The 13,504-nt window shown below is 38.9% G+C and overlaps 1 protein-coding gene across 1 annotated transcript in view; it reads left to right on the forward strand.

The window, feature by feature from the left end:
- The window catches only part of rab6ba (RAB6B, member RAS oncogene family a), a 73,466-nt gene that overhangs the window by 43,367 nt on the left and 16,595 nt on the right, over nt 1–13,504 (forward strand). Inside the window, 5 exon segments of the mRNA XM_051947265.1 lie at nt 2,958–3,000; nt 3,453–3,493; nt 3,496–3,574; nt 4,738–4,742; nt 6,208–6,319. Coding sequence (XP_051803225.1) covers nt 2,958–3,000; nt 3,453–3,493; nt 3,496–3,574; nt 4,738–4,742; nt 6,208–6,319 — 280 coding nt within the window.

Here is a 13,504-nt window from a genome sequence, read left to right on the forward strand (position 1 = left end):
TGTCTTCTACCGATGTGTGCTAGTTAAAAATTTAAAGACGATATTAATAATTTCTCGTGATCTAATCTGTTCATGTATAGTTGTCTGTGTGGGATTCTATATTTAAAACTGGGTTCAGGATGAACCTACACCACCTCTGCCATGCCCTAAGAAAAACCTCTTTATGCTTTTAAACTGCATTCAAAATGTTAATAATAGTATATAATTGTATATGCTTTGGATTTAAAAGCATTTTTATGTTTTTTGCGTTTGGTAGTTTAATACAATCATTGCTACTTTTAACTTCTACCATGCAGCAGTTTACTCGGGAGAACATAAAGTTTGAAAATACTTTTAAAGCATATTCTGCCAGAATTAATAGGGAATTAATTTTGGAGCTTTGTGTTATCCATCTGTTTGTTTTGGAGCTGCTGCAACCAAAAGATATATTTTTATTTCACTCGTTATCATTTTGTATCAAGTACTTTTCTTATTTGGATTCTTTTGAGGCTGTTTAGTTTCATCCTAGCAGTGCTTGATCTTTCTCAGTCTAAAGCAGGAGTGTAAATGACGTCCTGTCTTCATGCCAGACTTTCTGAGTTAGTCCACTGTGGTAGCTGCATCGCCAAGGAAACAAGTGCGTGATCAAGCTGCTGATGCCCAGTTCTGTCAAAGTGGGCATTGGGCACCCTGCTGGACTGCCTAACAGAAAAACACACCATACAGTGCACATCCACCTGCTTAATGGCAGACAGGTTAAAAAAATGTCACTGTGTATTTTAACACAAATAACAGTCGAAGATGGCTGCATCCTCTGCAGACAGGTTTCCAGGATTGCTCAGTCTGTCAGCCACACCTATCACACATATACAGTGCTGACTCCAGCTGGCCGGAGCTGGAGTTTGCAGGTGGGGGTCACACAGGTCTTAAACATGCAGCTGGGGACTGCTGTGTAATCCTGAAGGAGTCCTGCAACAGCTACCAGTGAACCCTTTACACCCTCATCCCCTACATATACAGCGAGATAGCAGACATCTGGATGAGCTGCATGAAAGGGACACATATCACATCTGCCGTTGCCAGCTGTCATCTCTCTTTGCAAACTCTTCAGTCTCCTCCTGTACATAATGTCTTCCTAAAAATATGGGCGATAAAATGACACTGATAAATACCAAATGTCACATACTTCCTCCATATAAATAAGATGATAGATACAGAATGTTCAGTAGTTTCACTTTTGATGCAAACTTCCATGAAAACCAAATAACAAAACACGAAGTTCACTTGTATGAAAACCTAAGCGTCCTCCTCCCTGGATAATAGCAGTTTATCGTGCCCCTTGATAATGAAACTCCTTCAGCCCACAGTCACTCTCTCCATGGCTTCCATGCAGGACTCCTCAGGTGTGCTAGTCTGCAGTCCCGCTGGGCCTCTTATATTGGCCCTTGTTGTCGCCTGCCAGACCTCCACTAATAGAGGTTGCGGCTGCCTGTCACCCGCGACCCCCGACCATGTTGGCTAACAGTCCTGCTGTTGGGGTTCTCAGGCCACTAAGAGCTTGTGCGGTGCAACTAAATTCAAATTACACATGTTTTGCTTTTTTAATTAAAATTGATCAATCATTAGAATTATATATACACTACCATTAAAAAATTAAACTTGAAAGAAATGTCCTTAATTTTAAAAGAAAAGCAGTTTTTTTTCTAGACATTGTTAATGTGGTAAATGACTATTCGAGCTGGATACGGCAGATTTTTAATGGAATATCTACAAAGAGGTACAGAGGAACATTTCCAGCAACCATCACTGCTGTAATGCTACATTGTGTTAGCTAATCATGTTGAAAGGCTAATTGATGATTAGAAAGCCTTTGTGCAATTATGTTAGCACATGAATAAGTGTGTGTTTTTCTGGAAAACACAAAATTGCCTGGATGACCTCAAGCTTTTCAACAGTAGTGTATATATAATTGACTGAACTGAAACATTTATCGTGGTAATTTTTTCAGCTGTATCCTGCACCTTGTTGCTGTCCAATAGTATATTAGAAGGATTCCCAACAGAAAGTCTTGCATGACTGCAAAATATCAATAGAATAGTTACTACTATAACTAAACATCATTATAATGGTATACATAATTTTCCACTACTGATTTGTTTGTTTTTGAAAAGCAGTCTTCTTATGTAATTGTGAGATGTTAAAGTTTATTTTCACACTCCGAAGCCGTGCAGCTCTGGCATCAGAAATCCTGAACAACAACAAACACAGATCTGCAGTTTAACATTGATTTCCTTGGTTTGATTTGGGGGGGGGGGGGGGGCGGGTGGCCACAGCACCTGATGATATCATGGCAGGCAGCAAAGCAGAAAGCCGTGGGCTTGGCTGTGCAAAGTAAACATCGCTTGAAGACGGGAACACAGTGCCATCTGCCTAGTGACACAATAAGGGAATGATTAGGATGCGTAATTGCTGCATGAATGGATGATAATGCAGATGATATAAAGCGTGATTTATAAGCAGCCCATTTGAGGGTAAAAACAAACAAAATACCTCAAACTACGTGTTGAAATTATACCGTTATTCTGACTATTTAAATGGAATATTACACAATAATGCTGATATACTTTGACCTGTGTAGCAGCTGTTTGTAATTTAATAATCAGCAGTAGAAAACTAGAAGACAGAGCTAAAACCTGAACGTCAAGAGAAGTGTCACCCAAAGGTATTGTGTTCGGTGTTTGGGATGCAATTGCTATGTATGCAGGATATTTGATTTCTCCTGGTGCATCGGGGTGATGTGACTGTGATCCAACACTGGCGTAGCTGAGCTCAGGATTTTACAGATAAGTCTTCCTCTATCTTGATCTAGTGGCATTTGGCATGATGCAATAATCAGCTGCTGTTTGCTTCTCATCAGTATGATAGAGTGATGTTGATCTGTGGGATGTCTCTCTCTTCCTACACCAGGCCACAATCAGGGGATGACTTCCTGTCGAAAACCATGTATTTGGAAGAATCGACGCGTGAGAACCTAAATACATTCTGCTTCATGTCATGACAGAGGTGCTAAATGTTAGTGTCTGCAGTCCAACAATTCCTTCTCTCAGAGAAACACGACGTACTGTAATGGTGTTTGTCTCTGCGAGTAATGTATCACATACATTCAGGTATTCAGCAGTGCTGATGAACAGCGTCTCATCTTTGTAGTTTTCTAGATGAATACAATCAAACCTGCCTGCTTCTTTATCTGTCTGTTATCTCAGAGAATCTATCATACAGCAATGCGACCTTGGAAATGAAGCATCCACCATCTAAATAGTGCCTGTTTGTGCATCTTGTCCTATATGTGTGTGTGTGTGTGCCTGTGCCTGGTACGTGTGCTCGTGTTGTATAAGCCTGTGTGTTGCGTGTCTGGAGGGAGGCCGACTATTTCCAGGCCTCTCTGACTATCTGAATAATCTCAGCCTCCTCAGCTTTTCTCTCTCTGAACCCCAGGTGAGGTTGCAGCTCTGGGACCAGCAGGACAGGAGCGCTTCAGGAGCCTCATCCCCAGCTATATCCGGGACTCCACTGTGGCCGTGGTGGTCTACGACATGTACAAGTCAGTGCCCTCAATGATGCTTCTGTATTTCACACCAAGCTGTTTCCTCTGTTTGTAAACTGTGTCTGTAAACACATTCAGACTTACATTTTTGCTTTCAAAATGCAGACCCAGAAATCATCTCTCTCTGACTCTTTAAACTTTGGCTATGTTAAACATGTAATGTGGACTTTTCATGGAGCAGATGTGTCACGTAATGTTTCTTTCTAATGGCTTACACCTACAGTAGACATAAGGCGTATTGTGGGTGAATCCACGGCAAAAGAAATAGTGAGCCTTTATTATGCGTCTTGGCACAACACACTGCTACAAAACTTAAAAGTTTTCATTGAATTGTGTAACATGGGTGAGCTGATATCTATAGACTACAGTCTATCAGACATAAGGTATGGAGCAATCAGTTTGTTGACAAAATAATTGTTGAGGTGATTAAAAATCCCAAGTGGAAGTCCTGCTTGATATAACGTTGTAATTTTCTGCATACTGGTGGTTTTTAATTTAGCAAATACAGCCACTTGACTGATTCTGGATAAAAGTGTTGCATGCACCTCATGTAGAAAATAGAAATGAAGACTGATCTATTTTCGTGTTGTTTACTGAGAAGATCTGTGTGTGCATACGCTCCACTTATGCATGCTCTCCTTCCTGGTGTTGCCAATTTGACCATTTTTAATTAATTGAACAGTCCACATATGTTACACTACCATACCTCAGTGCAAACCGCAGGGTTAAGGTCCAGTATGTAGGAGTTAAGGGGAACTATTGGCAAAAATGGAATAGTGATATTAATAGTGATGTTTTTATTATTGTAGAATCACTTGAAATAAGAATCATTGTGTTTTTTGTTACCTTAGAATGAACCCTTAATGTCAGAGAGAGTAGGTCCTCTTCCTCAGAGCCCGCCGTGTATGTTCACGTAGCTCATGATAAACAAAGCAAACAAGTGACTTCAGAGAGACCTTTCACCGCAGGCATTGCCACAAAATCCTACACACCGCTTCTTTAAACTGTCATTGTTTATGAAACTATGTGACCGATTTTCAGAGCAGTAAGATCCGAGTTGAGATTTTGCAAATATTTAAATATGTTCATGATATTTCCCAAAGGCCAAATTGGATCCACCCATAAAGTGAAAAGAGATTCAAATTTCTCTGAAGAACCAGTAAGCGTGACTGAAACTGGTACAGTTATCTTACATTTCTATGGCTTAGATCTTATGTTGATTGTTGATATTTAAACAAGAGCTCCCAACTCTTTAACTGAAGCTCAGTCTGCAATAATTTAGTTTACAGTCATAAATTTCCAGTAAGCTGTTGGGTTATTTCAAAGTTTATCCATGCGTTTTAGACTAATCAAAATCCAGAATTTTAAGTACCATGTTAGCATTAGCCAAAAGTCAAAGGGCTGTTTAAATAGTCATACTCAACTAAAGAACTAAAAATCTGAAAAACAAGATGAATGTTTATCCACTTGGTTTTGCGAGGAATATTTTTTTTCACTATGGACCGGAAAGCAACATTTTCTTCTCTCAGATCTGCCAATGACTTCTGTTTCGCCCCAAGGAAATTAATTTTTATTCCAAGTATTATGGTAAAACATGGGGTACCCTCCCACCCACGCTAACCATGTTCCCTTTTCACCTTGAAACTGACGTGGAGTCTTGTCTCGTCAAATTCCCAGTCTACGAATGCGATACGACCCTTACTCTGCATGCCAGCAAGCCTGCATACTCAATGAACGAAGCAAGGTCAAAGGGATTTATTTAGACCCGCAACATGCTACAGAGCACAGCAGAGAACGTGCACAGCTCTACATTGATTTATTGTGTAATTCTAGTTCTGTGTGAATCATATAGTATCGTCTATCTATTAGCTAGTACCGTAAGATTATATATACAGAAAGAAGTGATGTATGCACCCATAGGTGTAGATTTTAAAGGGGACACAGGGGAAACATCCCCCTTAATATTTAGAGTATGTGCATTTGTCGTCATGAAAAATAAACGAAGCTGACAATTTTGTTTTACACTATAGTGTTGTGAGAATGTCTTCAACAGGAGCATTTTCTCTTTTTTTTTCTTCAGTAAAATATGAATATACATATACAACTACTGAAGCATAATTACATCCATTATATTCCTTTATATTTTGAACTGTCACCATGGTTCCTGCAGTTTGTGTTTTCCTTTACATAAATTAAGAAACTGAAGCTGAGCTGGGCCTTCCAGGTTATGAAAGCTGGCATGTGTGTTCACTCTCTCTCTTTCTTCCGTTCAACTGGCATCAGCTTTCTTTTTGTGTTTGCACCTTCAACACCTCCACACACACACACACACACACACACACACACACACACACACACACACACACACAACGCACATTCATTCACCAATTTTGTTGACTTACACACTCTGTTGTTGCTTCATGTTTGTTTAGCTTAATACATTTTAATAGATTTAAAGTCTATTGTGTGTAATCCTTATTTGTTGCTTCCTTTGAGCCTGTTTGTGACAGCTGATGATACCAAGCAGATTTAATGCACATTATGTTTATTTGGATCAGTAACACTTAAGGTGTACAAACATGATTGTTATTTAACTCTGTTCTGCTTCTTTCCTTGCTCAACAGATGTCAACTCATTCCAGCAGACGTCAAAGTGGATCGATGATGTGAGAACAGAGAGAGGAAGTGACGTCATCATTATGCTGGTCGGCAACAAAACAGACTTAGCAGACAAGAGGTATGCCTTATGTCACAGTTTGTCTTCTAGTCAGCATCTCTTTTTTTGTCCTGACACCATGGCAACTGTGATGTGCAAAGTGCTGGTCTGTCTGTCAGTCTGTTGAACACAATACATCAAGAACAAAGCATGGCAGCAACATCAGACTGACTCCACTGGCTGCCCCTGCAGAGCAGACGACTTGCTTAGATGTTGAGGCGTCTTGCTGAATAAATCTTTATATTAATGTGGTAGAAGTGATTATGTGGAGACCAGTCTGACTCCATATGAATTTAATCATTAATATCGCTTCAGTGTTATAGAAAGGCAAGTATGAGAAATTAATGCTTGCTACATATTATATCAAATATTCTAATGAATGCAGTCATTAGCATAACTGGTTATGTTTACTGTTATTGTAGTAATTATAGTGGGACTTTAGTCAACTCAGCTGCCTCTTATTGAAGCACGTCTTGTCAAACCACTTGCTTTGAAATGAGTAAATTATTGCTTGCTTGAGGAAATCATTCAGTGATTTACTAGTCTCCAGTGACACTTTGTGTGCTGTGTGCACAAGGGAATTATTTTTTTATGCATATGTACTGCATAAGTAGGTATATAACCTGAAATTGAGAAAATGCTGATGAGACGGGATGTTTAATAGAGCTGTGAGATGGAAAAAATTGATTTGAAAAGGGAATGTTTAGAGAAGCAGGGTAAAAATGAAACTACGTGAAGCAGAACCATACAGTAGTGGAAGAACAGGAGAATATAAAGGGAGAACTGAACCGTAAAATTACTTGTGTCCCGGTGACAAAATGTATCAATGGTGCATGCATACACAATGCGGGCTAGAGATAAATTTCAGATGCAAAGTAATTAGTAAAATATGAAAAACGCCTTGCTAATCTTTTCAAAGTTAGCTTCTTATGAAATGTAATCATCGTTTTGAGGCGTAGAAAGTAGAGCTGATCCACTGCAAGTTTTTATTTTCCCCTAGCATATTTAGATATATAGAATTTCAGTGGTCTAATGTATGTATTTATCCTTTATTTTGTTACCTTTATTTATTCAGAAAGTCTCCAGAGATATAATTAAAAGAGAGACTCAACCAAAAACTCATTCCTGAATAATATAGTCTCATTAAACAACACAATATTTTGTTTAAGTGTCTGTTCATGTGCAGTAATGTTGTCACAAGAGTAATGAGAGAGAAAAGACAGAAAAAACATTCAAATAAATCAGTAAGTTTTCAGTGGATATTTACCCTCTGAAACACAAGCAGTTCCTGGGTGTTTTTGATTCACTAGTATTACATTTTCCTCACTGTTTGCTAATGTTTCACTGCGGTAAGAAGTTCTGCACCTCTATGGAAGAGAACAACCATTGGTAGAAATGGAGAGAACTCTGTAGACACTGTCATGATGCCATACATCTTAAAAAGACAACATAAAAAGTCAATTTCTTTGATTAATTACTAAAAACCTGGAAACAACATGTACAACATCCAGCAACATCCAGTTGTCGTTGCATTAGTTGCCAATACTGGAAAAATGGGGACCGTAATTTTAATTTGCTTTCAGACATATCTCCTGTCAACTCAGTTTTAACACTGTCCAGCAGTTCTGCCAAAAAATCCCTGAATTTGCGTCATGTATCTGTTGCTCACAGCTGAGTCACCAAAGGCTTCTCAATAGCATGATGCACGCAGAATTTTTTTTTTTTTTTTTTTTTTTTTTTTTTTACAGAATCTGGTTAGAGCAAATAGCTTATTTTGTGGAGGACTTTTAAATAGGACATGTAGAAAAAGTGATTTTGATGAAATATTACAATTTTAGGCTTAGATTTGGTTACGTTTCCTGACGGAACAGCATGTCACAGATGAGTAGTTCAAGTTCAAAATGGTTCTTCGTGTTTCTACAGATTCAGGTTCTGACAAATGGTGTAATTATGACGATTTAAAAAAAATGAAAATATGCCTTTCAAACATGGCAGCAGGTTTTGGAGTTCAGAGCATAAAGAAGTAAATTATCCCAGTTTGTGGCATTATTTTATCTTTTTCTGTATTTTGCTTCTCTGATGTCTTAAGTAATGACATCATCAAGGGCATACTTACTTTTAGTTTGGACAGATGCTGTTTTAAGTCCTGGTCTTCCTCTTTGCTTCAGACACATCTCAAGTCATTGCTTTACTGGAGCAAATGAATTTCATTTTCTTGGCATAGCTGAATGATCTTAATGTGATTTTCACACATGATTTTCAGAGTATCCTCCTCCTCTCTCCACTTGTCAGATATGTAGCCGCATTGAATGTCAGTTTTGACACAGTTAACGTATCCTCGTGCAGTGAGTAATTTAATTGTTACGGTCAGCGTTATTTTCCCCGTGCAGTAACAATAACTTTTACAGCTGCACAGAGAAAATTCCATTGGCATACTCCTGTCTTAGTTCACAGCCCGTCAGTAAGTGAAGGGAAAGCAGGAAAAATGCTGCTGACGGCAGTTTCCAGGATGTATCTCACTGGATCTGTCAATAAAAGTTCATGGCTGCCATAACATCAGGCAAAGAATAGGATCTTTGGTTTCAAGAAACAGTGAGATTGCATAGGTACATTAAGACTGCACATAAATTATCCCACACAATTTACAGACGATATTAAGATCTTTCTCAATGACAGTGAACTGTTAGTCACCTGAATTTAAAGGTTTGTCTTGTATATTTCACTAAGTGAGCTGTGATATTAGACTACAAAATGGGACATTTTTAATATGCAGGCCTCCAGGAAGAGTGCCTCAATTTACTGAACCCTTTATATAAAATTTATGGTTAATTTGACTTCACTGCAATATTTGTGTCAAATGTGGTCCTGAAGTTAAACCCTAAGTAAATGTTCCTTGGGAATGGAGTAAAGGTGTTTACTGCATTACATCACCTCTTCATACTCTCCTATCTTGCTTTTTCGAAGGTAAATAAAGCTTTTGCTGTATGTATGTGTATGAGGGTTTTTTTTCCCCCTAAATCCTTGCAGAAGAAAGAAAATGGCCTTTTGCCCCACCAGTTTTCAAGGCTCCATTTTGAAATGGTGTCATCTTAAGTGTTAGTGTCGGTGTCATGTTAGCAAGTCATTATGAATATAGTAATCGCAAAGTAAACTCAGGTTAGCTATAGTGACGTCCTCCATGCAAATGTGGTTGGACATGCTGGTGAATAGAGATAAATAATCTGTGTCATTACGCAGTGACTCCTGCTACATTAGCTCTGATTTCAGTAGCATCTCTGCTGATAATGATGATTTATTTGGATGCTCTATGAGAGAAGGTTTTCATAAAACTTAAGTTGGTGGATGGCTACAATAAAAAGGCCTTTTTCAAAACAGAATATCTCTTGGAGTAAATCCATCATTAAGAAATGGAGGGTATATAGTACATGTGTAAATCTGCCTAGACCAGGTCCTCCTCAAAAACTGAGTGACAGTCGAAGAAAAGGCTCTTGACGAAGGCCACCAAAACACACCTATGACTCTTCTAAAAGAGTTACAAGCTTCAGCGGTTGAGACTGTGCATACAGCAAGTGTTGGCTGTTCTTCAGCAGTCAAAACCTTATGGGAGAGATGTAAAGACAAAGCCACTGCTACAAAATCTCATTAAATCCTAACTAGAGTTTGCAAGTAGACGTGTGAGAGACACTGAAGTCAACTAGAAGACGGTTCTTTGGTCTGATGAGACCATATTTGAGACTAGATGCAATATTTGGCAGACACAAAGCACTGCACATCATCAGAGTCAGAACACAGATCTCAATACAGTTGAGAATGTGTGCCTAGACTTGAAAATGGCTGTCCACTCACGAACCATGCAACCTGACAAAGCTTGAGCAGTTTTTCAAACAAGAATGGAGTAAATTTACAGTGTCCATATGTACAAGGCTGAATAAGACCTATCCACACAGGCTCAACGCTGTAATTGCAACCAAATGTGCAAACATCTCCTAAATACTGACTTGAAGGGGGTGAATACTTTTGCCATCACTTAATTATGTTAACTGTCTTTTTGTCAACATTGGTCTGAGGCTGCCATCGTATACCTGGATGGCAGCCTCAGACCAATGTTGACACCCGAATCAGCTGTTTATTTGCTGACACACCTCGTTCCTCCTTTGACCAATGGCTTCCATCACTCGCTCGTGCTGCAAGCTGCCATCAGATTGTTGCGAGCAGGCACATTTTTAACAGACACTGCAAGAAGTAATTGTGGCACTTGTGCATCACATGGTGGCATGTGTTGAAATGAGTTGATTAGACACGTGGCACTTGACATCAGTGTAAATATTGTAGCTGACACTGAGAAATGAGTTGAAAATCATCAAGAATCTGACTATGAGAGGCAGATTTTCGATATGTAGAGATTATCGTTTTTCACACAGTGTGAATGTGCATCTATAATGGAGTCTGTTATCCCATATTAAACTTAAGTGTGTTTTATAGTTTATTTGTATGTGTTTCCACCAAAGAAAGTTATTTTCTCCCACAGAAAGCACGACTCCTCTCCTGCCTAAAACACCTAATTTAAATTTTAAGCTTTTCTTTTGTTGTTTATTTACATCACTATGCAGCTTCCACTCAGTCCACCATTTTACCCACTAGAGCTCCTTCACCGGTGCTACATCCCCATCCTCAGAGATCTGGTTTTACAGTACCAACGCTTCCTTGCACTTCCTCGTGTTCCTCAACCATCTGGCAGGCAGACAATGAGAAGAGGTGCTGGGACAGTACCTTATGGGAAAAATAATGTGTTTTTTGAACATTAAAGCATATAAATATATTCTAGTAGACCCCAAAAATCGCTTATAATCCTGTAAATAAAGCAGATGCATCATCCTTCATTCAGCATTATAGTCTTTATCATGGACATTCAGTCTGTGCTCTATGATGCAGGATGAATCAATCGTTGTTTAAATTCATCTGTTCTTTTTCAATAGATTGACATATCTGCTGGTTTCAGTTGTGCTGATATTGGCTTTGTACTAAAATATGGTCAATTTTGTCCCTCAATAAACAGGATGAATATTTATCAGTGAGTGCCAGCATCCTGTCTGTTTTCATTCTTGTAACACCTGTGCACCTGATGCATCACTTACGGTTTGGAGTGGCGCTCGCTGCCATTCAGAGATATTCAGAGATAAAAATTTGGCAGAGAAGCGGCGTGTTTTTCTCTAGATCTGTGTGTGTTTTTCTGGACTTTTCAAAACCATCTTCAAGCAAGTCAGTGATACAATTTTTAGCATTACTTGAGAAGAAGCAGAGATTTCTGTGTGTTGCGTTACTGTGGTGTAGTAGAATTTGATTATCGAGTCCTCGGTTGGACTGACTATAAACTGGGCTCTTGCTGTGTTTTTTGGTTTGTTCATTCATGTGTGGTGGAGCTTTTCGCAGTGCTCAGTGTTAAGGGAGTTAAAGTATGCAGAGTTTAGGTGCGGCACAACCCCTGGAGTTGTGCGTGAGGGAAAGTGAGCATCGTACAGCAGGCAGCATCAGCCAAGCAGAGCCTGTAGAGCTGCACACTGACAGCAGGCAGCTCAGGGAGTTTTAAAGTACTGAACACTGCTTAACACAGTACATGACTCCACACTGGTACTACAAGACATCAATTTGAGATTTGCTTTAAAGTTAATTTAGTTTCACTTATTACATGAACTTGAGGTCAGTTATTTTTCAGTACTCAAGTTTAAACAGTAAATCTTCAGCTTCTTCAAACACAGATGTATAGTACTAAACAGATTATTAAAGCAAAAAGATAAGAAAGAAAATGTATAGAGGTAGAAAAGTGTAGTACTCTTGTTTATCCACATATATTATGGCTTTCATTACATGACAAAGGGCTCTTATTATTTGCCCCTCAACTGTTTAAAGTTCCCTTTTTTCTTCCCATGCCGTGAATGGCACATGAATGAAATAACCCCAAAAAGTTTTAAATAAATTAAAAATGCACCTAGAACCACATGTATGTACATTTTATTACAATCCCTCAGGAGAACAGTGTAGACCATACTTTGATAATATTATCAACATTTATATACAGTCACAGAAAACATTTCATCATCTGTCACAGCGCCATGATTTCTAGAATTCCCAAATTATCTTTATCACCACATAAAGTAGACAAACTAATGTTTCACCTGCATATGTGATTTTTTTTTTTGGCTGCTTTTAAGCATTGCGACATGCTACACAACTCTGACATATCATCACCTTACCTCACCTTACCAGCAGCTGCATAATCACACATTCTGCAGCTGTTAGCCATTGTTAGCGTTCATTTGGAGGTGTGCTTCAGGGTACCTAATGAATCTCTTTCTAGTATTCACTCTCTGTTAGCTCTGTTTTGGTCTCCACTGGCTCCTGAAGGAAATCTGTTTTTTTTTTAATAATAGTCTACAGGGCTCTGTAGTAATGGATTACATGTCATCAGGATTGTACTGCGAAAAAGGTATGTTTTATGCTCAGTTTTGAAAGATGCCAATAACTCAGTATGCCATATTTCCTCAGGGCTGTTACTTCAAAAACTCTGCAAATCTTCAGTCTCAAGCTTTGGCTGCTAAGGGCTAACAGTCAGGCTGATTTGTAATGGGATTAAGCTGGATTACTTACAAACAATGATCAAATCAATCCTTTTGTAAAAGTTTGTAACTGAATTTGTGATAATTTGTTCTAAAGCCGCTTTTCTGAACGTTCCGATATGTGTTGTAAATGAGAAGTGAAGCCACATATTTCTACTGCCTTATTGCTACTGTGCTAGCATGGATGAATGTTGCTAGGGTGCCACATTTTCTTCTTCCTGCAATTTTCTTGCCAACCGCCTGTCTGATGATGAATAAGCCTCGGTGTTGTTGAAGTTGGAGCTCAGACGCATGCATCCAGAAATAGTCACAGAGGCACTGGTGCAACTCTGTCAGGTGGTGTTATTATGTAAATACATCTCCAGTGCAGTGTTTTCTGTTCTCGCTGCAGAAACTTCTTTTAATATCTCACACAGGCCGAGTTTCTCCTTCTTCTGTGCTGTGATGAAAAGGAGGAGAATCAGTTAAATGTAATGTAGCTGTGTTTGAAGCTGGGCAGTAACTTGTCACTCTGAATGGGTTTAGCTGTGCGTTACAACCTTTTAGGAGTGAACCGAAAGTAAAGAAGTGATGTTTTTCAGTGAGTAGACAC

The sequence above is a fragment of the Acanthochromis polyacanthus genome, chromosome 4, assembly GCF_021347895.1.
Source record: "Acanthochromis polyacanthus isolate Apoly-LR-REF ecotype Palm Island chromosome 4, KAUST_Apoly_ChrSc, whole genome shotgun sequence".
In the NCBI taxonomy this organism is placed as follows: domain Eukaryota; kingdom Metazoa; phylum Chordata; class Actinopteri; family Pomacentridae; genus Acanthochromis; species Acanthochromis polyacanthus.